The sequence below is a fragment of the Mesocricetus auratus genome, unplaced genomic scaffold, assembly GCF_017639785.1.
Source record: "Mesocricetus auratus isolate SY011 unplaced genomic scaffold, BCM_Maur_2.0 Super-Scaffold_100028, whole genome shotgun sequence".
Lineage (NCBI taxonomy): Eukaryota > Metazoa > Chordata > Mammalia > Rodentia > Cricetidae > Mesocricetus > Mesocricetus auratus.
Genome location: NW_024429209.1, coordinates 19946438 through 19969761, shown reverse-complemented (window position 1 = coordinate 19969761; position 23324 = coordinate 19946438). Strand labels below are relative to the sequence as shown.

Genomic DNA, 23324 nt, shown 5'->3' with positions numbered 1-23324 from the left:
GGCCGTGCTTACATGTCTCTGTCTTATGGATTGGCCCCTTGTGCCATACAAAGCCCCTTAAATATTTTAAGTCACCGGCACACATTGCTCTTCCAGAGGCAGGCATAAGCAGGTGATGTGTTTGTACCGAGGGAGGCCTCCCTTCAGTTGGAAAGATGAAGCTGTAATCCCAAGGGTAGCCTTGGGCCCAGCTCCCTGGGCTGCTGTAGAGCACGGTGTCCACACTGGGCAGCTGGGCCATGCACCCTGCTCTCCAGGCTCTTCTCTGTAGCCTAGGCACCTACTTTGAGGCAGCTGACTAGAGACACTGGTTCCCCTCTCCTTATTCTTGCCTGGCTTCTGCTTCTGTTCTCAGCCCAGGCTGCAAAAGCCTGCACTCCTTGCCAGTGTGATGATTTCCTTTCTCTTGTTTCCCAGGATATAATCCCTCAGCCTCTGCTTGACCAGTTCGTGTCGATGACTGACCCAGCTAGAGCCCAGACTGTGGACACTGACATCGCCAAACACTGTGCCTACAGCCTCCCCGGGGTGGCCCTGACCCTGGGCCGGCAGAACTGGCACTGCTTGAAGGATACATACGAGACCCTGGCTTCTGATGGTCAGGTACAGGGTCTTGTTCAGAGGCACAGACAGAAAGAGATCAGCATCCAGGCAGGAGGCCCTGGGGGCTGCCGCATAGCTTGTCGACCTGACTTTCATGTGGCTGTGAGCCGGCTTGTTTACCGTTCTCCAGGGAAATGCTAGAAACATTGAATTACACTTGCTTGTGGTGATTCGTGTGTCTGCTGTCACCCCTAGTGGAAGGTCCGGCAGACCCTCGCCTTTTCCATTCATGAGCTGGCAGTGATTCTCGGGGATCAGTTGACGGCAGCTGACCTGGTCCCCGTCTTCAATGGGTTTTTAAAGGATTTGGATGAAGTGCGTGTAGGAGTCCTTAAACACCTGTATGACTTCCTAAAGGTAGGAGAGCTGAAATCACGAAAGCCTTCCCACAAGCTGGGGCCGAGCCTGCACTGGCTTGGTGGCAGTAAAAGACAGCCCCAATCTTCGGAGCCTGCAGTTGAAATGCACCCAGAATCTAAAGATGAACATCCATGCATCTGCTGCTGCTCGGCCCCTGTAGGGCTGTGCTTCTTGTGAAGGGTGGTGGATGGCAAAGTCTAAGGTCCCCAGGGGTGACCTGGCTTACCCAGAAGTCACCTGCAGAAAGAGATGAAACCCCAGCTCTGCACACAGGAAAGCCTTGTCTGCAAGATGCTGTAGCCACCTCTGTCCCTGCCTTTCCTTTCCTCTCAAAGGAGGGATGAGCATAAAAATAAGAGCTTAGAAGTTACTAATTTGTCAGTGACCCCATTCAGGCCCTACCTTTCATTGCTGAAGAAGGGTTTCAGCCCCAAGGCAGCAGAGCCATTATCCACTGAACACAAAGACACCCCTGGGGTGGGAAAGCACAAGGGGTTTGGGGAGTGGGGTGGGTGGGGGTAGGGTAGGCGGTATACCCACCCACCAGAGTTTGAAAGGCAGCAGCTGTCCAGGGTGCGCATCCCTTGGTGTCAGCTAGCAGCCATGGTTAACATCCAGCCCCGTAGAGTCCTGGGTGGCTGGGTATGAGGGAGACACATAGGCTTTGGCCGGTGACAGCCTTACAGCAGAGAAATAAGGGGTGCTGGGGTCACCTTGAGGCCAATGTGTCCTTTATGGGGCTGTGTTTTTAACAGTTACTCCACGAGGACAAGAGGAGAGCGCACCTCCGCCAGCTGCAGGAGTTCGTGGTGACTGACAACAGCAGGAATTGGAGGTTTCGGTATGAACTAGCAGAGTGAGTACACCTCTGTCTGGGTCCCCAAGGGGCCAGCGAACCCCGAAGTCACCCCTTCTCCCCCCCGTCACCTACTTCAGAAGCAGCAGCACACGGTGCTCTTTTGGGTAGAGAGAGTATGTTTCTGTTAAGGTATACGTGGGATTCCATAGCTCTGAGTTATATACGTCCCCTGTCTCTCTCTGGGAGACATCCATTTTCTCATGAAGACGGCCTAGGTCACTCTGGAATTGGAGTGTGCTGCTGTTCTATAAGGCAATTTATTCAAACCAAATAGAAGATGAATCACCCTCCCGTCAATGTCCTCCTCTGAGTCAGAGTGGCTTTGCAAAGCCTTCTTGAACATTCTGCGTGCCTACTTCTCTGTAGGGCACATGGTGCCTCATGCACTTGAACAGTCAAAGCATCCTGGGCAGTGTTGAGGCCTGAAAAGATCTCCTCCTGGTGCAACAGCTATTCAGAAGTAAAAACACCCACCCAGCCAGCCCTGAGGCCAGCCTGCATCCACCTGCATGCACTGTGCCTGCAGGCAGCACTCTTCAGCTCCTGTCTGCTGTCTGCACCGGGAATGCTCTAGGCTTTACGGGGAATGAACAAGAGTGTAGTTCAGCGCCCCCTTCTCGAGAAGGAGAATGTCCTTTAGTGGTGTGGGGGATTTGTTTGTGAGGTGCTTGTTTGGGCTTTTGTTGAGGTCATTTCTGTATCTTTAGTTTTCATTTTTACCGTCTGACACAACTAGTCATGCTCAAATAATTGTCTTCCTGAAGAAATAAATCCATCAGACTTTTGCAGCTGTTCAGGATGTGATCTGGCCGGTGCCAGCGGCAAACAGCAAGATTTTCCCTTTGCTGTGAGCTTTAATCATTATGCTTAATTTGAGAGATTGAGGTGTAAACCAGCACACTGGGGCAAAAAGTGAGAAAAACAGGCCCGGGCCCGGCAGGGCGGGCCTGCTCCCCCTGGCGGCTCGAGCAGAGTGAGCCCCTGCCCCGGCCCGGTCCTATCTCCCATCGCTCGCTTATTGCTGCGGCAGGCGGCGATAAGGACTGCGCGGGGAGCGATATTGGGCTCATTTTCCCCGCAGACGGCGGGAGCGATATGAAGCCGCTCGCCGCGGCCGGCTTCCTCCCCACCCTTTTTCATTTCCTCTGCCTGCGTGCAAATCGCAGCAGCACTCTCTCCCGCCCGAGCCCAGCCGGGCTGCGGCGAGCGAGGCAGAAAGAGCAAGGAAAAATGACCTATCAAAAGACAAACAAAAACCACGAGGGGGAAAAAAAGAGCGAGGGGGAAAAACGTAGTGATACAGAACGAGGGAGAAAGACCTATGGAAAAGGAGCGAGTGAAAAAAACCTAGCGGGAAAAGTGGAGACAGAAAAGAGCGAGGGAAAAAAAATACCTACTGAGAAAGAACGTGGGAAAAATTCCTAGCGAGAAAGAGCGAGGGAAAGAAATACCCAGCGAGAAAGCGCGGGCAAAAGACGTAGCGAGAAAAGAACGAGGGAAAACAAACTACCTAGCAAGAAAACGCGGGCAAAAGACCTAGAAAGAGCAAGGAAAAAAAAAAAAAGACCTAGCGAGAAAGGGCTAGGGGAAAAATACCCAGCAAGAAAGAGCGAGAGGAAAATATAGCTAGCGAGAAAGCGCGGGCAAAAAAAACATAGCGAGAAGAGAACGAGGGAAAACAAACTACCTAGCAAGAAAACGCGGGCAAAAGACCTAGAAAGACCAAGAAAAAAAAATACCTAGCGAGAAAGAGCGAGGGAAAAAATACCTAGCGAGAAAGAGCGAGGGAAAAAATACCTAGTGAGAAAGAGCGAGGCGAAAATATACCTAGTGAGACAGAGCGAGGGAAAAAATACCTAGCGAGAAAGAGCGAGGGAAAAAATACCTAGCGAGAAAGAGCGAGGGAAAAAATACCTAGCGAGAAAGAGCGAGGGAAAAAATACCTAGCGAGAAAGAGCGAAGGAAAAAAAATACCTAGTGAGAAAGAGCGAGGCGAAAATATACCTAGCGAGAAAGCGCGGGCAAAAGACCTAGCGAGAAAGAGCGAGGAAAAAAAAATACCTAACGAGAAAGAGCAAGGGGGAAAAATGCCTAGCGACAAAGAGCGAGCAGGGAAAACGATCCAGCGAGAAGGAGCGAGCAGGAAAAACCTAGCGAGAAAGGGCGAGCCAGAAGACTAGGCGGGGAAAGGCGAGCGAGGAAGCCCGGGGAAGAAAGCAAACCGATTGAAAACAGCGGGCAAAAACGAGCTAGGTTTCAGAAAGCGGATGAGAAAAAAGAACGACGGGGAAAGAGCGATTTTGAAAGGGAAGAAAGGCAAGCAAAGGGGAATGGAGGCGAAAGAACTCAGGGAAAAGAGCGAGGGCGCCGCCATCCGCCGCTCGGCTCCTGGCTCCCGCTCCCGCTCGCCCTCAGCGTGGCCGGGGAAGTGCAGGCCCGCGGCCGCTTTTGCATTGTGTGATATAGGGCAGAGTTTTGTGTGCTTTTCAACCACAACCGGACGCTGCAACCTCAAAATCGCACCCTGAACGTCCGAATCCCTGTTTTACAAAGCGCTCGGTGCCGGCGGCTTCGGCAGGCCAGCTGCTCGCGCTGCAGCAGCCGCCTCAGCAGCCGCCGCCTTCGCCGCTACCGCTGCCGCTGCCGCTACCGCTGCGCCCGCGCGTGGCCGCCAAAGGGAAAGAACGGGGGAATCGCCTCGTAACTGATGGTAGGGGTCCCTCTGCTTGTGATTGCAGGCAGCTGATTCTGATCTTGGATCTCTATGGCCCCAGCGACGTTCACGGTTATCTGAGGCACGTTGCCCTGAAGTTGTGTGCAGACAAAGTTTCTCAAGTGCGCTGGATTTCCTTCAAGCTAGTAAGGAGCCGGCCTTCACGGAGCCCATTCTTGCAAACAGCACATTGTTTCTGCTTCCCATTTTAACACTTTTTTTTTTCTGTGCTCTGTTTGTCATTTTCTCTATAAGCCCAGGTTTTAACTTTTGCAGTTAGAAGCTGTATTGTTTTATCAATTTTCAGGATGCCCTTCTGTTGTTAATTGTATGCTTCCATGATGGGAACTGTGCAAAAATCATTTTTTATTTGAAACTCTTTAAATAATAGCTCAGGGTTTTGGTGTGCGCTTATGGTATTGGTGATAGTGTTGTGGTGGTTGTTTAACCATGCCACAGCCTTACCTTCCCACCAGAAAAGACAAAGGTGTTCTGTGTTTAGTAATCCTACCAAGGTAGTCAGTCTTACTTGAATAAGTGATTTTTTAAAAAATTTTTGATGGTATTAAAATTTCATAGAAATACCATATCCTCAAAGGTAACAGTTTACACATTTCACAAGATGATGTGTTTTTAAAACTGAATCCTTCTTGGTACATTGGTCAATCCCCCCTTTTTTTACATTCTCCTTGAAGAATTTTGTGTGCATGTATACATTATGACCCATGTAAACACCTTCTCCTCAGTGAGAACTGAAAGTTGCTTTCTCTTGCTTGTAAGTTGAATGGGAAGGTGGGCGAGAACATAGAATGTCCCTGTGCCATGCAGATCACTGTTTGTGGCTGACACCTCACCCTCAACTCTCTCACGCTGCTCACAGGTGGCGGCCATGCTGCGCAAGTTCTACTCCCATGGTGCCCGTGCCCTGGGGCTCAGCTTCATCCAGGAGCTCGTCTCTAGGTTCCGGCACTGCCCTAAGTGCGTTGGAAGGCAGGCTTTTGCCTGCATCTGTCAGGTTAGCACAGACACAGAGAATCTGCCTCTGGCTTTCTTTGTCCTGGGAGAAGCTGGAATCACTTTTACTGAATCAGCCGCTGTGAGGGGCAGTGTCTGTCTTGCCAGTCACCCAAGGCACTCACTGCACCCCAGACACGGTCGGTACCCACTGTGTGCTGGGCATCCTGGAGTTGAAACCGGTGAAGAGGCAGCCAGCTCTCATCAGACGCAGCCCACCCCTGGCACACTGCATCCAGGATTAGGGTGCAGAAACCCCTTTTCAGGCCCCAGGCTTAAAATCTGTGTCACCCTGTCTCGTCAACAACGCCCTCTAAGTAGCACCTCTGAGACGGGTGTGAGGGAGTTTATCTGGAATGCCAACTGCCTTGACACCTCTGGCTCTCCAGTGAGACCTGCTGCGTGGGGACCATGGTGGGACCCGATGGCACGCTTGTTCACCTCTAAGGATAATTGTTTTAGGTGAAGCATTAACTCCTGAGTGATCAAGCACCCCAACGCAGTGTCCCGCTAGAAGTGAGAAGTCATGGTTTCTGCTGTTGAGGATTTTGTACCCCCACGTTATTTTTATCATTTTGATGTTTCTTGATGCTGCCTGCTGGCACCCCAAAGGCAAAGGGGATGGTATGCCACCTCCAGGAGCTGCTTGCCTAGCCGAATTCACAACCTGTTTTGACACAGCTCTGTGTGACCCTCCCCCTCTGCCTGATAAACAACTGCAGTGAGAGGACTCACCAGCCCCCCCTGTTGGTGAAGAGGGACATAACCTGTATTTTTCCACAGCACAGCCTTCTGTGAAGAAAAACATCAATATTCCTTCACGTCATTGTGTAGCAAAAGCAGAAATGAAATTTTTTCTCTTATGTTTTTTAAATTATTTATCTGGAATGTAGAAAAAGTGAGAAATAAGAAATGATATCAATCCATTTTGTTCAAGAAAAACCAACAAGATCTTTTTTTTTTTTTTTTTTTTTTTTTTTGGTTTTTCGAGACAGGGTTTCTCTGTGGCTTTGGAGGCTGTCCTGGAACTCACTTGGTAGTCCAGGCTGGTCTCGAACTCACAGAGATCCGCCTGCCTCTGCCTCCCGAGTGCTGGGATTAAAGGCGTGTGCCACCAACGCCCGGCCCAACAAGATCTTTTTTAAGAAAAAAAATCTTATTATTAAAGATATAGAAAACCCAGCAAACGCAAAGCAAAGGAAAGATGCTCAGGAGATAGCGTACCTCCGAAACTTGCTAATTTTGATCTGACCATAGCTCTGGGAAGAAGGTACTAGGTGACAAGGCGGGTCTGGAATGAGGCCTGGCTGGCCTGGAGCCTGTCTCTGAGCTCCCTGAACATTGTCGCCATGAAGCTCACCACCATGAACCCGTACACCTGGCTGAAGACCCACTCACTCGTTGGTCCTAAGACCTTCAGTGCCACCGCCACATTGGAACAGAATTGTCGCACCATAAAGCAAGGCTGGTGACCAGACTAAGTTCTGAACCTACAGCTGGGTGCCTGGCTCCAAAGCCCATGTTTCCCCTCTAGCTCTTGCTCTCCCTGTCAGTTGCTCCTGGGAAGGGAGCTGTAGAATTAGCCACTGGTTACAACTAAATTCAGTTCTTGGCATGTAAACGGTCACATGCGCATGCATGTGCCTCTCAGACCCATGGACCCTGAAGTGCTGTCTTTAGAATGTGCGAGCCTGTGTGCTTGGAGCCTTGAGGACATCGATGCTAGCCTGTGGCTCTCGTTTCTGCAGGCTGTGGTGAGTGAAGACTCCGTCCCTGTGGACCAGTTTGTGGAACACATGCTTCCCAGCCTCCTGAGCCTGGCGGCGGATCCTGTGCCAAACGTGCGGGTGCTGCTGGCCAAGGCCCTGCGGCAGACACTGCTGGAGAAGGGTGTGTGGCCCTTGCCCACCTCGAAGTTAACCCTAGCTGTGGCGGGTGGTAGCTGGGTCCCCAAGGAGTTACAGCAGGCAGACACACAGCACCCTGGAGAGACACGATCACTAGAGAGATGGACACAATCCCACCAGATACAAACTGTCACATAGACGGACACACGCTCGTTTATCAGTTCCAGTTACGACATGAAATGGAGCCGAAGTCTGCCTCGGTGCTACTGCACTGTGACACCGCTGAGCTAGCTGCTTAAGCTTGAGTGAGGGTGAATGCAAGCTCTGTGCCTGTGCTGGCTTACTTCTCCGCCGTAGATGGGCCTGTTTGTTTGTCCATTTCTAGCCTCCTCCCTGTCCTGCTGACCCCGCATGCCAGTTCTCATGTACTGTAGAACAGGGTGCCTTTAAAGGTTTAATTACTCTGACTTTTAAAGCAGGTGTCACTACTGGCAGCCCACCATTAAAATCTCAGAAATACTTTTAGAATAAGGCATTTTATCAATTGAAAGGGCTTCAGCATGTGTCTATGCATGGAAAATGTATCCAGTGTCTTGACATGTGGCTTAGAAGACAACAAAACTAGACTATGTTTTAAAACACAGTTTGTGGCACAAGTAACTCTAACTTTTCTCTCCTTAGCATATTTTAGAAATGCCGGGAACCATCATCTTCAAGTTGTTGAAGAGACTCTCTTGGCTCTGCAGTCTGACCCAGACCAAGATGTTTCATTTTTTGCTTCCCTAGAACCAAAGATGCAGAATGCCACAGACTCCACTGTACTGGAAAACTAGAACTAGTTGTATTGGCACTTATAGAGGAGGTTTACTTAAGGTGACCTGGCAACCGTATGCTTCCCGCCCCAGCAAACCTGACCCAGGTTACAAAGGCTCTGGATCCAGGCACCAATGACTCTCTGGCTTCCACACCATCAGCTGTGGTGTGGACTTTGCTTTTTAGGAGAGACTGTGTCACTTAAAATCTCCCCGAGAGCCTGGTATAATTGGGAGGCTGGGGCAGGGAGAACAAGAGTTCCAGGTCAATGTGGAGAATCCCAGGCCTGCCTGAGCTACATAACAAAACCCTGTCCAAGGAAACAAAGCATAAATACAGCTCCCCTCGCCAATAAAGTAATTCAGTAGAAGCTTGTACATATTCTCTGGGCTTGCTGCCCCAATCTTTCCTGAGAAAATGGGGTTTATGGCATTGCATTTTATCTCCAACTGAAATACTGTACACATGTAAATAACTTGACAGGAAGAAGATATGTGTGACACTAGTCTCCCCAGGGGAAAACATGTCGTGTGAAGGCTCGTCCTGCTTGGGAGCTGCTCACGCAGCTGTCTTGATGACCTTCGAACTGTGTCCTAGTAAAGAATGGTTACCTCTGCTGTGGGGCTCCTCTGGGGTATGGAAGTTTTGTTACACACTGCTACACTCAGAATGTTTCCTTCAGCCTTCACCCCTTCCCTATCAGGGACTGAAAACATTGTTGGTCTTTGAGAGCAGTTGAGTCCGAGGTTGTTTTAATGAGGGCTCAGGTGAGGTGGGGTGGGGGCTGAGGGCTGAGATGCATGGATAGTGACTTAACACTTTAGACTCAAGAAAGAAAAGAAAGAACAAAGGAAAAAAAAAGAAAGAGTAGAAAAGAAGCCATGCTCTTGACCGTTGGTTTGGGAGCTAAGTTATGTACTCCTTACATTGGCTTAAGTACAAACAGCTTAGATTTCCTCCTTTTGGATTTCAGATGAACAGAAAGATGCTATACAGTTTAAACAGATCTTCATCCACTAACAATTCTGTATTCTGTAGACATCTGATTATGGTTCTGTACCTCTGTCTTTCCCAGCTTTGTGTTTCTGATTTTAACTTGGCAAAGGTGGTGGAGCAGCCCTGGGCCCAGGAGCTTCTTTAAAAAACAAAACAAAAAACACCTGCAAAGTCACACGTTGAATTTCCTGGTACACAGGTCCGCAAGTACCACTGACCGCGTTACTTAAAAAGAAGGAAGGCTCTGAGAAGGCTCTGTGCTGTGCCAGAGAGAATGGAAATGAGTGACGAACCCAAATGGCAGGCACAGGCAACGTTGGGCGGCTTTGGCACAGAATTAATTTATTAAAGTTAGAGGCAAAGATTAAAAAAACAAAACAAAACAGTCTGCTTCGTGTTTATTACGTGCCCACAGCAAACAGATGGACCGCACTGCATGCAGTGCAAAGCTTCTGTAACAAACACATCTGTTATTGCCTACGAAGTAGAGCTTGTCGTATTAAAATCTGTTGTTCTAAAAGTAAGGAAAATTATTCAGCTGGAATCTTGGATTCTCCACAGAGCATAATTTTCTGTAAAGAAAAACAAACAGGAAACCGGGGCTGGGGTAGCATGCGCCTTTAATTCCCAGCACTCCAGCAAAGAAAAGTGGATCTCCTGAGTCTGAGCTCAGCCAGGTCTACAGAGCTAGTTCCGGGCTACACAGAAACCCCGCCTGGATAAATAAATAACAAAGATTCAGTGTCCTGAGATAGAATCTGAGCACTGGGGTCCAATTTGAACACGTGAGAGGACAAAGCCAGCCTCCTATGAAGACCATGGCTCAGTGTTAGGTAGAGAGCTTTCATGAGTGGAGTCTTGGGATCAGCACCCAGTTCTGCAAAGGTCCAACCTGTGCGCTGTACAAATTACAGTTGCCTGTGGTTTAGAACGAGCCACTCCTCGACATAAAAGGATTAAGCGCTCCTCCCTTTGTGTCGCTGGCTCACTGTATACTCAAGGATGTCACCTTGAGCCCATTGCCTCTACCCCCAGGTACGCAGATGGCCTGGACCTCCATGTCTCAGCCCACATTTCTGTTAACTGCTATACCAAATGTATTTTTTTTTTCAAGCTTGACTTTATTCTTGGTAACCACAGAGTCTTCCAAGGGTGTTCTGGCTCCCTGCCCCTTCCCTGTTGCTTCCTCCAACCCCTGAAGACCTTGCTTGGGGTCTGGCATTTAAGAGCCCCATCCCCAGCTCCACTCCCGGTGTGAGCTCTGCCTGAAAAGGGCCTAACCTAGCCTGTCCCCTCAAATGTGTCCCAGGCCTTTCTCCCTCCAAGGATGCTGCAGTGTCAGGACTCATGGATCTGATGCCACTTCCACTGTGGCCCAGGTCTGCTCGGGTTGCTGTGTTCTGGAAGCACATGGGGGCAAGCCTGGAGAGCACCTTAGAAACGGTGGGCCTAACGGTTCCAGATGCTTCTCCCCGATCATGCGCCCTGCCATGAACAAACAGAGGTCTATACCCAACAGCGCTAGGAGGCTGGCGAGGGCTGTGGAGGAAGGTGAGGGGGGAGCGACTCCGGAAGTGCGGGCGCCCCTCTCCTGTCCCGGGGGCCCAGGCGGGGGCGGTGATGACGTGCGGGATGACGCGGGCCTCGGGCCATGCGGAGGTGGGCGGACGTGGCGGGGGCGGGCGCGCGGCCGCGGAGGCCGCAGGGGGGCGCCCCTCGTCACGACCCCAAGGCGGGCGCGCGCCCCTCCAGCCGGGCCCGCGCGGGGGCTAAGGGGCCATCCGCGGACCCGCGCGCCTCCATCGCGTCGCCAGACTTGGTCCCTGACGTCTTCTCACTGCGGGTGAAACTGGAGGAGACTGGGGAGCTGTTCCGCGTGGCCAACTGCCGCAGCGACATGACAGTGCGGGAGCTCAAAGAGGAGCTGGACCTGATGGTCGGCATCCCCTTCAACCTACAGCGGCTGCACTTCCTGGATCAAGGTGGCCCCTGCCCGACCCCTTCCCGTACCCCACGAGCTACCGTCCTCTCGAGGGCCCCTGCCCACTCCTGCCCTGGGTCCCCAAGAAACACCTAACAACTACCAGAGGACCCAAGGTGGTCAAGTCAACTCCAGCCACCTTGAACCCCATCTGTAAGGGCCCCGTGGTGCACTGGCCACTCATGGGCCCCCAACTCCAAACACACTGGTGTCTCATTTGACACCAGATAGAAAGGTGGACCTGGTTCATAAACATTCAGTCTGTTGGCTGCAGTCTGCCAACGTTGAGCAAGTCCAAGCTACTCAGAACCTCAACCACAGCAAGACCCTCCTCCCCAACCCCCCGCAGCCCTGATCCTCTCTTTAGAAGAGACCCAACCTCCTAAGACTACCTTGTTCACCTAAGACTGCATTTGAAACAAAATTAGGCCTCAATAGACCCCCCCCAATCATGGACAGGCCTTTCCCCTGTGAGAGCCTGGGTCCAAAACCAACCCAAAGTGGTGAACCCCAAGTTCTGTAGCCAGCCTGTTTGTGTAAGCATTCCAGAAGCTGAGACAAACCTTGCTGGTCTTAGAACCCCAAACCCAGAGCACATCTACCCAAGATTGAACCCCAGATTTCCAAACCAACAATAAATCAAAACCCTAAAACTCCATATACTGTGTCCACACAGAGCTGCCCAAACTCAAAAGAAACCAGTCAGTCCCAGGATCCTCAATACCCAAGCAAAGTCGGCATGACTGAACTCCAGGTTTCTGGGTTAATTATCATGGCCTCAGAAACCCAAGTCCTCCACCCCCAATGGCCATTCAAGGAAAACAAACATTAAATCCTACCCACTCCAGGACCCCCAAATACAGAACAAACATGGCTGAATCTTCAGACTAGTCATGACTATGTCAGATACCCCCAAGCTTCCATCAGATGCGTCTACATAGAGAGGCTAAAACTCAGGACAAACCTTCCCATCGTGGAACCCCCAAACCCAGAACAAAGCTGAATGTCCAAATCTCCTTCCCACCCTAACCGCTAACAGACACCACCCCCCAACTCATACCATATATATATATATATATATATATATATATATATATATATATATTCATTCAAGGGTGCTAAAAATCAAAATAAAACCTGCCCATTCTACAACCTCAAGCCCAGAACACACTTACCCAAGGCTGAACCCCCAACTCTCCCAAGCTAACTACTACTGTAGCCCACCCCCAAACTCTTATTAACTGTGTTTATACAGAGATGCTAAAATTCAAAACAAGCTTTGCCTATCCTGGAACCCCAAACCCAGAATAAACCTGAACCCCAAGTTTGAAACTAAGCTAGCCATCACTCTCTTAGAACCCCAAGTTATTCATATCAGGATGTCAAAATTAAACCAAATTCTTCCTTCCCACTCCAGTACCCCAAATCCAGAATATACCTACCCAAGACTGAATCACACATCTCCAAACTAGCTACCATTACTTCAGAACCCCAAACCCACAGCATCCCCTCTACATGAGGATGCTGGAACTCAAGACCAACCCTACTCATCTTAGGATCCCCACATCAAAACAATTCTGACCAAATATGCACCCCCAGTCCCCAGGCTGACCGTATGACCATCAGGACCTGGAATCCATGGCTGTGTCCACACAAGGGTGCCGAAGGCTGAGACCAACCCTGCCCCACCTCAGGGTCCCAAAGTCTGTCCACACATTGCTGTGTTTGAACCTCAAATCCTCTAGCTGCCCCTGGCCACTCCGGCACCCTAAGTCCCAGAGCAGACTCCGCCCACATCACGAGTATCAACACTGAGCCTATGTACCCAATTCTGAGACACCCCTCCCCGCAGCTCCCACCACCCACCTGTGCAGGCAAACCCCAGTCTACGTAAGGGTGCTAGACCCTCAAATGGGCCTTGCCCACATCTGGACCTCCCAAATCCAAAGCCAACTCTGTCCACCTCTGAAAGGTAGCCCTCAGGCTCAAGGATCCCAGTCCAAGCCAAGTGTTTCATAAGGGTTCCAAGGCTTTAATGAATCCTGCCTACAGAAGGACCCCCAAAAGTGAAGCCACGCCTGCTTCTCTTTGATTTCCTACCCCCACACAAACACCTTGTGTTTATGAGCATTTCAAGGCTGGTAACCAGCTGTGCCCTTGTGAAGAAACCAAGGTTCAAAGAAACCCTGGCTCGTGAGGACCCCAGAACTCAATACAGATCCTTTAACCAAACCTCCTCAAATCAGAACCCCAAATTTAGAATCAACTCTGTCACTGATAAGACCCTAAATCTCAGGGGAAAGCTGTTTTGATTCCTAACTCCGTTGCTTACCAGCCCGAGTTGCCTAAACCATTCATGCAAGGACCCCAGATCCTGCCACAGATCTCTCTTAAACCAGGGCTCTTAACCAGACTTGCTGTCATCAGAACCCCAGATCCAGAGTAAATCTTGTCCTCATTCCCTTGCCCATGACCAGACCCCCCCAATCCTGACACTAACTTAGTCTGTATCTAAACCCCAAGGTTCAAGCTATGTCCTTTCCCACATTGGGGGCTCAAGGGGAGCCCAGCAGAATTAGAACCCAATACCTGCAGCTCTCTTTAATCGGGACCCCCATGAGCCCCAATCTAGACAAATTCTAAGGGGAGGCACCCATTGGAGACCAGAGGCTCAGCAGCCTGTCTGTCCTTCCATCTATATCCTTCCCTCAAGTCAAGGACGTGGCTGTCCCTGTCCCTGTCCCCCGTTCCCTACAATGTTTAGGATATGAGTACAGGATCAAAGCCCCTTGGGCTCCATCATCTCCCCACCCGATGGAAATCAACGCAACTTCAAGAAAATGAAGTTTGAGGAAAAAAAAATCTCTGTTCTGCCGGGGGAATGTGAGCAGCCGGTATCCCAGAGACACTGCAGGGTACTGCAGGGCCTGGGCAGGACGGAGACAGCTCTGAAAGCAGCCTGTCCCCAGCTCAGCCTTCTTGGGCTGCCCTTCCTGGGCTCAGTTTCCTAATCCGGAAAACAGAACCCCATTCGCTTCAGAGTTCTCTGTGCTGTTCCCCCGGTGGACAGGAATGACTCTGCAAACTGCCAGTGTGTAGGCAAGGCCAAAACACTTCTCCTTGCTCCTTTTAAAAATAGGTTAACTGTTTTCCACGGGCACATGTATTTTCTGACATTCTTGAGGCTTTATGTAGCATGAAGCTGTGTTTGAGGCTCAGTCTATAGCTAACAAGTAATGCAGGAAGTGAGGTGTAGTGGGGGGGCGAGTAACTGTCCCCCAACAAGGAATTTGAAAAATTATGTATCCTCCTAACTCTGGACCCCCCCCCGAGTTCCTTTGTTTTCACTGATGAGCAATAAATTCAAGCAAGCTGAAGAAGGAGTGAGAGGCAGGGGTGACTTCACGCTGATGTCACAGTGCTAAGACTCGGCAGTCACTTAGCAACTGCTGGAGGCCTGACCCCTGTGCTGTGCTGTACCGTGCTGACTGGCCGGCACATCAGAGATGATGCCGACCTGTCGCTAAGAGAAGTTTGGGCCCCTGTCTATAAATAATTGGCTGACACATCTGCCCGCCTCCAAGGTGGCCGAGGACAGGGCAAGCGAGATCATGGCGGGGAAGCGTCTGGGTGGCCATGTCTAAAGGAGCCGAGCAAATTCACGGGCAAGTGGCGCCCCTGCCAATCATTTATCTGTTGATAATTAGTAGCATTTGTCCGAGCCTAATGTAGTAGCTAGCTGCCTGCCTGCAAAGGAGATAGGCTAGGGATTGCCTAGGAACCGCTGTGAGTGAAGAAACACCCAAGCCTTCTAGGCGGTTTACACAGTGGTTAAAAAGTCAAGTTGTCGTAGGCTGGTGTCGTGCTGGCTCCCACATTCAAGCCACAAATAGGACCCTAATTTACAGATTTCCTGGCCAGCATTCTCTGTCTTCATCCTCCTCAGAGTCTGGTCATCAGATGGTGCCCACAAGCCTGGCAGGAGTCTGCTTTGTCACATCTCCGTAGAGGGAGAGCCATGGAGGCTGGAGGGTCGTCCTGGGGATTCAAGGATGCACCCCCCTCGGTGTAGGCATAGAGACCCAATGTAATTGCCAAGAAACTAGAACTTTGGTTGGTTCTGCTCATCTGGAAGGAGTGCTCGGTAGCCTGGGCAGCTCATTATTGATTGTGAATAATCCAAGTCCTCCGTGATTCCTAAGATGGAGGCGTCTGTGTCTTAAAAGAGAAGCTAAACACTCTGGTACATGTCAAAAGACACTCCCTACCTAATGCCCCTTCAATGATCGTTTCCAAAGCCTGGGCTAATTATTTTGTTTGTTTACTTATATAAGTATTTATTTAGATAGGATCTCATATCTCAAGGTAGTCTTGAACTCTTGATCCTTCTGCCTCCAGCTCCCAAGTTCTGGGATGACAGGTGTGTGCCACCAAGCCTGGCTGGTTTATGAGTGTGGGGTTAGACCCACTGTTCTTCGCAGATCCATCTTACTCAAGATGCCAAGCTGAGTCAGGCAAGAGCTCTGACACCAGGGTCCAAATACAGCGAGCATCAATATATGTTTCTGATGTTACCATAGGCTTGTATGGGGACAGTGTGTCCCCAACAGGAGCCATGCCTGGGTGACATCTTGGACTGTTAAGAGCTAGCTGTAGGTGCAGCTGATGTGCCTTGGTGGAGGCCACGGAGGCGTGTGGGGTAGAGAGGGTTAGTTACCTAGTTGAGAATGTCACTTAAACACCTCTGTGGAAAAACCCTGACGTGGGCTGTCTGTCATTTGCCAGATCGTTCATGTCACTGTCGTCTCTTTAGCCAGCTAATGGCAACATTCCCTGGAGTCGGTGTTCAGTTGAAGGTATATAACTTGCTAAGTACACTGTCGAGCCTGTGATGTATAGCTCAGATTTAAGTAGTTCTATTTGTAGAGTTTGCCTCATAAAACGATTTCACTGACTCATGTATTTTTCCCCAACAGGACAAGCTGTAATTACAAAATTTTATAAATCATTGCCATTGTGTATGTGTTTTTTTTTCTTCTTTTTGGGCCCAGCTTCGATCTGAGCTGAGCCAAATTAATTTTCTAAAGAGCATTAGCAGCAGCAAACGGAATCCTGTGCAGCCATCAAGTGGAAGACTTCCCCCTCCCCTTCCCCTTTGCTTAAGATTTTAAAAGTATCTTTGTGTGATTCAAGGTCAGACACTGTCTCAACAGATACAGTGACTTCTCTTGAAGTCCTAATTTTGTTAAAAGGAAAAATTGTTCTCCATAGGGATTTTGATGGATGACGCCATCCTGAAGTTCTACGATGTCATCCCCGGAGCCGTCATCTCGTTGTGTATCTGGCATTATGATGGTTGGACAGAACTGGTTTTGGCAGCCGTGGAAGGGGACCCCAGTAAGGTGGTTATATGCTTCTTTCCATAGTAGGGGTTGAGGGGCCCTCCGGGCGTTAGCATGAGCATTTCAATAAAAGCCTCAGCGTAGGAAAGATGAGACTCCCGAATAGAGTGTTTGCAGCCGCTCTGGCCTGGCGAGCCCCCCTGGGTTTACTTATTTACAGGTTATAAACCTGCTCACGCCACCCGCAGTGGAGCTCAGGTGGTACTTTTCTACCTACATGTTGCTCAAGTTGAAAATCAAATTTAGTCCCAAGAACGGGGCTGTAGCCCTCCCTCCCCACCCACCCCACCCCACCCCACCCCCCACCCCCTACCCCTGCCCCGCGCGCGCGCACGGGCGCTCAAGGACTTGTGAGGAGAGGAAGAGGCAGCTTCCTGGTGGGACAGGGGTCCAAGGGGAGCTTGAGTGGAGGGAGAGGCGGAGGAGCGAGGTCTGTCTAGCTCTCCAGCTGTAGCGTTGTCTTCTACCTGCTCCCCCAATTTCTGCTTTCTCAGTTTCCCCAGTTGTCTCCTCCTGCCTGAGGGAGTAACTGTTGCCCGTGCAATTGGCCCCACCCACCCTCTTCACGCAACCCGCTACCTGACCACCCCTCCCACCCCCCCCAACATCCGGAGCACAGTCCTCGCCGTGGCCCTCCTCCCCATCCCTGAAGACTTGTGTCTCTCCCAAGATGGTTCTGTGACGGGCTACCCACCTGCCAGAAGAGTTCAGAAAGTTCCAGAAGTTGACAGAGACATAGACTGGAAACGCAGAATCCATCACAGTGCCTAGAGGACCTCCCTCCTTTTGAGCTCCTTATAGGGAACCACATTGGGTTGTTTTTCCAAAGGGCCATCTCCCTCTGGACACTAGCAAAGTCCTCCTCTCCCTTAAAATCACCGACAGGGAGGCCCTCGTGTGTCCCCCTTCCCGAGTGTGTGCAGATCACCCAGCGATGTCCCCTGTCAGCCCCACCCCGCTCCCACTGTGCACCTTGGTTTGGAGCAAGCAAGCGTCATGCACATTGGGGGGTGGGACCACGCTCCAGAGTCGAGCCTGACCTATTTCCTTCACCTAGCTGTCGTGTCTTGGCATCAGCGAGGACACCTTCTACCGAACGGCGAACTCGCAGCACTTTAAGGGTGAGCAGTGGAAGCAGTGGACCACCCACAGGGCGTTTGTGGCCTTGTACATCACTGCTCACAGAGGTCACGTGGATGCCGTGAAGTATCTTCTAGAACTTGGTAATTCTGCAGAAAGCATGGCCTGGTTCTGGTTGGGAGGACAGAAGGATCTGTCTGTCTTGTTTCTTCAGCAGTGGGCTCCCTGGACCCCCAATCTTCTCATGCGCCCAAACTTGTCTCCCCCTGGGTTCCTTAGGACGTGACCACCAGAGGCTTGCACATCTCAGGCCCAGGCCTCTGTTGTAGTAGGGTCCAAAATTATAGGACAGTGAGACATGGGGGATGTCCAGGAATTCCTAGCTTGCCCTTTCCAAGCAGCCCATGGTCTGGCTTCATCCTTGCCTCACCTGAGGTAGATTACCTGCAATGGTCCCAAAGGGCCTCACCTCACCCTGGGTATCACAAGGAGTGGCCAGCTCAAGTAGATCCTCAGAAAGATGCCCCCCGCCCCCGCCCCTTCGATCATGTCCCCACTGAAGAGTGACCATCCATCCATCCATCCATCCATCCATCCATCCATCCATCCATCCATCCATCCATCTGTCTAAAGCTGTAGTCAGCACTGTGTCTGGACAGATGTCAAGGAATCTTTCATTCTCCCTGGTTAGGGGAATGATCCCTCTAATCGAGAGGCCAACCACTAAAAACAGTACCACAGGTTCAGACAGCCCAAAACCATGGCTTGTCCCAAGGAAGCCACAGCAAGCGCCTCTGGCTTCTCTGGAGCTCCTGACTCCATGCAGAACCCTTCATTTCCATCTGCAGGCACGGTGGGAGACACCTCAACTTTGCGGGGAAGAATGCTGGCATGTCACATGTCTAATACAGAGCTTGGGGACAGCTGGGTGATAACACCACGTTCTCTGCCATCCCACACTGCCTTTCTGCTCTTCTCTTATACAATGAAAGATGGGCTTTCACAGCCCAGCAGTCCTTTAAGCTCATAAAGAGTCATCTTCGCTCTGATGGAGCTGTGATGTATTTGAAGGCACCCGTTAAAAAATGACGGCGGGCTTTGCAAAGTTTGCCATCCTCTGCCGCCACCACAGGGGGAGGCGCAAGGCCTCGCCTGCCAGCCATAGCTCAATTGGACTGTGGTGGCAGCCGCGGTGCCAGCTGGGTGGAATCGAATTGCCTAGTTTTCTGTGTCATGATTTCTGTTACCCACAATTTGATTCAACTCCTTGAGTCCATCCTGGACCCTTGTCGCCAGTCCATCTGTCTGCAGGAGGCAGTGAGAATCCAGATCTGTCCATGTTTAGGCTGCTATCCCTCATCACCTCCCCAGTACCTCTAGCTGTGTGGGGAGCATAAAAACCAGCAGTGCTCAAACCATGTGTTTTTTTTTCCTCCTGGCCCTTAGGCAGGAAAGCCGTTGATTACAAATGATTAATTCCATAGCTAGGCACATAATGGGACGTATTAAACACTGCGCCTACCGGACGTGTGTGTGTGTGTGTGTGTGTGTGTGTGTGTGTGTGTGTGGAGTGGGGTAGGGGTTGCAGGGAGGAGGAGCTAAGGAAGTTACTGAAACTCTAAGAAGAGAAAAGAAAGCAAAGGTGTAGTCTGTAGCGGGAATAGTGTGTGCAAAGGGCCAGGGGCAGGGTGCAGAATTCTATATTTAAGGGTCAAGACAGGAAGTCCATGGGGCTGGAGATTTGGAAGCCAAGGAACTCAGTAGGAAGCTCAAGGGAGGGGTGGGGACCGTGTTGGAATAGCCAGGCAGTGTAGTGAGTCAGGCAGACATCAAAAGAGTGCCCCACAGGCAGCAAGATTTGGTGATAGGCTTGGAACAGGAGACTGGAATGGGTACCCCAGGAGACCAGGCTAGACAGGAAGGGTGATGAGTGAAGGGAGGTCACCATCGTCTCTGGGAGCAACTCCCGCCATAGCCCTGGCCCCCTTCTTGTACTTCGGGGTCAGATGGTGGGACTCCTGCCTGGGAGAGCAGCCCACTCCAACAGGTCTTTTTTTTTTTTATCTCACAGGAGCCGACTGCCTGGGCAAATCGCCCCTGGGCAGGACGCCCTTGCATGTGGTTGCAGCCATGGGCAGGACAGACTGCATCAGGCCTTTGCTGGAACATGGCGCCTCCATCCACGACAGAGACGCCAAGGGGGACTCGCCCGTCACCATCGCACGGCGCCTGAACCGCATGCATTTTGAGCGCAAGATGTTCCTGCTCTACTGGATGATCAAGTCCGGGACCAAGGACCCCGATGACTTGACAGTGAAGGAGGCTCCAAAGAAGCCCAGCCCTGAGTCTGTGTCAAAGAAGATCTTAGCGCTATCTCCCTGAGCACTGCCTGCCCATCACCCTGCTCTGGGGTAACCTTGCAGCTCCCGCAGTGGCCCCCATGGCACTCATTAGGACACAAAAGGAAGGGACGGATCTGAATCAGTCACCAAATTGGTTGTCCTTTTACCAGTGTGTCTGGGAGGGTATAATGGAGTGGGTGAGCTCACCTCTTTTGTAATCCATTCTGTCCCCACCAGGCCGACAATGCCAGCCTTTAATTTTAAGCTCTTTGTATGTGGCACCCAATCACACCGTTTGGGGTGATGGTAGCCAATTATCTCTCCCCTTTGAGGCCATCTAATGCACCAGCATAATAGGAGTAATAGCAGGAATGATAATAGCACCCCTGTTATCGAGCAGAGAGAGCACTGGCCGACGTCAGGAGGTCGTGTGCAGCGTAGGTTGTGAATTTGTTTGTCGAGCCTAGGCAGCTAACCATTTCCGTGGCCAGGAATGACACAGCTTTAGCCTGAGCCAGCTCTGAGGGGTCTGCTGTGTGAGCATGGGGCGGAAGAGAGACTGGGAGTGGGGCTTGTGAGCCTCCAAAAGTGGTCTTCCAAGGGGCTGTGTTCTTGTCCTTGTGGCAAGGACACATGTGGCCTTAGGGGTGGAGGAAAAAAAAAACCCAAGAGACAAGAAGGACAGCTAGGCTGTCGGCCTCTTCCTGTGGCCCCAACCTAGTGGTCCCCACAGGCCTCCATGCCCCTTCACACTTTCCCAAGCACCCCCTTTCCCTGGGAGCTAATTAGCTCAGAGTGCCTGTTGTTGGATCCGCCTCAGACTATCTATACCTTAGACCCTGCAGTGGGGGTGAGTGAACCAAGTGCAGACTACCAGCAAAGAAGCCAACAGTGAGGCCAAATGCCCACGAAAGGGCATGGGGATCCAGCTCCAACAGAAAGGCAAGGCAGAAGTTGCTAGGTTGTTCTAGAATGTTCCAGAGCTAAAACCTGACTCTCGTGATAGTTTAACTCCTGGTTTTAAAAATATTGCCTTGAAATTCTGAAGACGTAGCAAGGTGTGAAAAGCATGCCCGAGGGACAGTTGCTTGCTGCTCAACTGTTGTTTCACTGAGAAAGTGCTAGGAAGAACCTGAATCCCATTAGGATGATCCCCAGTTCTACAACTGCCGTCTGGGGACAGCCACAGACCTTCTAGTGACACATAATGTCCACCTTGTTACTCCCGGTGGGCCATATGTTTCCCTGAACCCCTGAGCCACAGCACAAGTTCTGGAGTCCATGTATCTGTCAAAGGTCTCTTGGCCACTCATCAAGTTGCATGAGGTGGAATCGGGCAAGAGTGACGTTGCACCCTGGCTGCCCTTCCTTGCAATGTCCCAACAGCTAGGCCTCACTTCAAAATTAACGGCCTGTGTTTCCTGGTGTCACAAGACCTTTGTTGACAATGGTCTTACACCAGCCGACGTGGCTGTGCCTGGCCTCAGCCATCTGTTTGACAAACAAGAGTCAGAAAAGCACATCTCAGCATCAAGAATGTCAAACTGAGATCTTATTTTTGGCAGGCATGCTCCAAAGTCAATAGGCAGATATTAAACAACCCCCCCACCCATTGGGTCGGGTCACTTAGCTAATGAGGCGCATGGAGGGGGGTGACCTTATGGGTACCTTTTTAACTTAACAAGCAGAGTCCCTCCAAGTATTGTGTTTGCCAGGAGCTTGCTAAGCAGTCTTTGTTATTGGAAGAGCCAATGGACTGGCATGAGGACCCATACTTTTGGGGACAAGCACTCCATTTACCCCAATTCAATTAAACACTTGGCTAGACATCTGTTGGCATCAGGCTCTCTGTGAAGACATTTTCTTCAGTCTGGGGTAGGGTCACTTGGACACTGTCCTGGGTTCTGAGGACACTTCCATTAGAGACGATCTCAATACCTTTCATTGGGTCTTGGGTGTACAACTTAGGTGTGGAGGGCTTGCCCAGCATGCACAAGACCCTGGATTCACTTCTCAGCACCACACACACACACACACACACACACACACACACACACTCTTGCAAGTCACATAGAAACGACAGTACGTCACAGGCCATATGAGGCATGTCAACAGCTCTGCCATTGCTCAGTAGAATGTTACACTTGGGGTTAATGCTTTCCATGCTTATTTTGAAGAGTGTTTTGTTGTTTATAAACAGGAACTAACAAAGGAAATCAAGGTAAGGGTCATCTTCAGTGTTCCTGTAGGAGCTAAAAAACCTTGCTGGCCCATGCCCTGGGGCAGGTCTAGAATGTTAAGAGAACCATGGTCTGCCACATACTGGGGACACTTTCTGTATGGAGAGGACCGTGTTTCCCCTACATCTGTGACCTCATGGGACTGACCTTTCAGTCACCAGGGACCTCACATGTGAGGAGTTGGAGGTACAGAGCAGGGGATAGTAGGGTCCTCTGGGCTCAAGGTTCTGGGTGGATCTTCACTTCTCAGAACCAAAGGTGTCCTGTAGAGGATGGAGGAGGATGAGCCCTGCTCCTGGTCCCTAAGGCTGCTAGAACCGTTGAGGAACACCCAACAAGTCGTTTGAGACCTTGTCTGGGAGCCTTGCGGAAGCACTGGAAGCCATGGTGGGACCGTTGAGGGAGGGAGAAACGGAAGGCTGTCCCACTTGGTGTCTTTCCTGGGCTCTCTTCAGTTCTGGCTATCGGACTCTGAGGACCAACTAGCCCTTGAACCTAAGTGCCCTGGGTAAGTGCTGTAGTATATCCTTGATGACTTGCAAGGCAACATCCAAGCAACCTTCCTTGTCTCTTCACCTTGTAGCCTAGGAAATAGCTTTGGAAAGTCAGTCCCACAGGATGACACAGCAAAGATGACGGTTGCACTGGACACTGTGTTTCCATTTGACTTGGCTATGAGGGTTCTCAAAGCCAAGTGTCTAGTGACCAGTGCTCTCTCTCTTCCTCGCTGAGTGAGTCTCCAGACTCACCTTCCGGCGGGTCCTGCAGAGGTCATTTGCAGCTGGCCTGTGTCACGAAAGCCAGCACAGTGGAAAGTTTCAAGACAGCAGCACAAGCAAATAGCTTAAAGACAGTAGCCTGCATGGCTTCCTCAGGACTGAGATGGTGGGCCTCTCCCCAGGTGTCCCCATTCCAAGTGTCATCAGCAGACAGTAGAGCTGTCCCTGGGCCCTTGAGTCCCCTGGCCTCCCAGAAGCCCCTACCACACATCTGGACGCTCCCTCTATGCTTCCTAGTCTAGGGTTTCTAGAGAGTGGGGGAAAGAGTCCCCCATGACCCTGCCTGGGCTTATAC

The 23324-nt window shown here is 50.9% G+C and overlaps 2 protein-coding genes across 3 annotated transcripts in view; both read left to right on the top strand.

Annotated features, from left to right (window-relative positions):
* Positions 1-9588, top strand: part of LOC101836116 (serine/threonine-protein phosphatase 4 regulatory subunit 1-like) — a 66194-nt gene extending 56606 nt beyond the window's left edge. Inside the window, 7 exon segments of the mRNA XM_021229760.2 lie at positions 418-603; positions 799-960; positions 1719-1819; positions 4561-4681; positions 5416-5550; positions 7298-7439; positions 8078-9588. Of these exon segments, the coding sequence (XP_021085419.2) occupies positions 418-603; positions 799-960; positions 1719-1819; positions 4561-4681; positions 5416-5550; positions 7298-7439; positions 8078-8229 (999 nt within the window). The 3' untranslated portion in view covers positions 8230-9588.
* A 1292-nt stretch (positions 9589-10880) lies between these two features.
* Positions 10881-21837, top strand: Ankrd60 (ankyrin repeat domain 60). Of its 2 annotated transcripts, none has more exons than XM_013116606.3 (4): positions 10881-11187; positions 16458-16588; positions 17646-17811; positions 19740-21837. In XM_013116606.3, the coding sequence occupies exons 1-4, from the start codon at positions 11103-11105 to the stop codon at positions 20048-20050; spliced, it is 693 nt and encodes a 230-aa protein (XP_012972060.3). In that variant the 5' UTR covers positions 10881-11102; the 3' UTR covers positions 20051-21837. The 2 variants fall into 2 exon arrangements, with proteins under 2 accessions (XP_012972060.3, XP_040588808.1); XM_040732874.1 differs by lacking the exon at positions 10881-11187 and adding an exon at positions 14641-14851.
* Positions 21838-23324: the final 1487 nt, after the last annotated feature.

Bases quoted from the DNA above. Each gene is read 5' to 3' on its own strand.
- Ankrd60 (XM_013116606.3), top strand. From the start codon at position 11,103: ATGACAGTGCGGGAGCTCAAAGAGGAGCTGGACCTGATGGTCGGCATC. The intron at 16,589-17,645 runs GTGGTTATATGC...TCCTTCACCTAG, and splicing joins TGGAAGGGGACCCCAGTAAG to CTGTCGTGTCTTGGCATCAG. The intron at 17,812-19,739 runs GTAATTCTGCAG...TTTATCTCACAG, and splicing joins GAAGTATCTTCTAGAACTTG to GAGCCGACTGCCTGGGCAAA.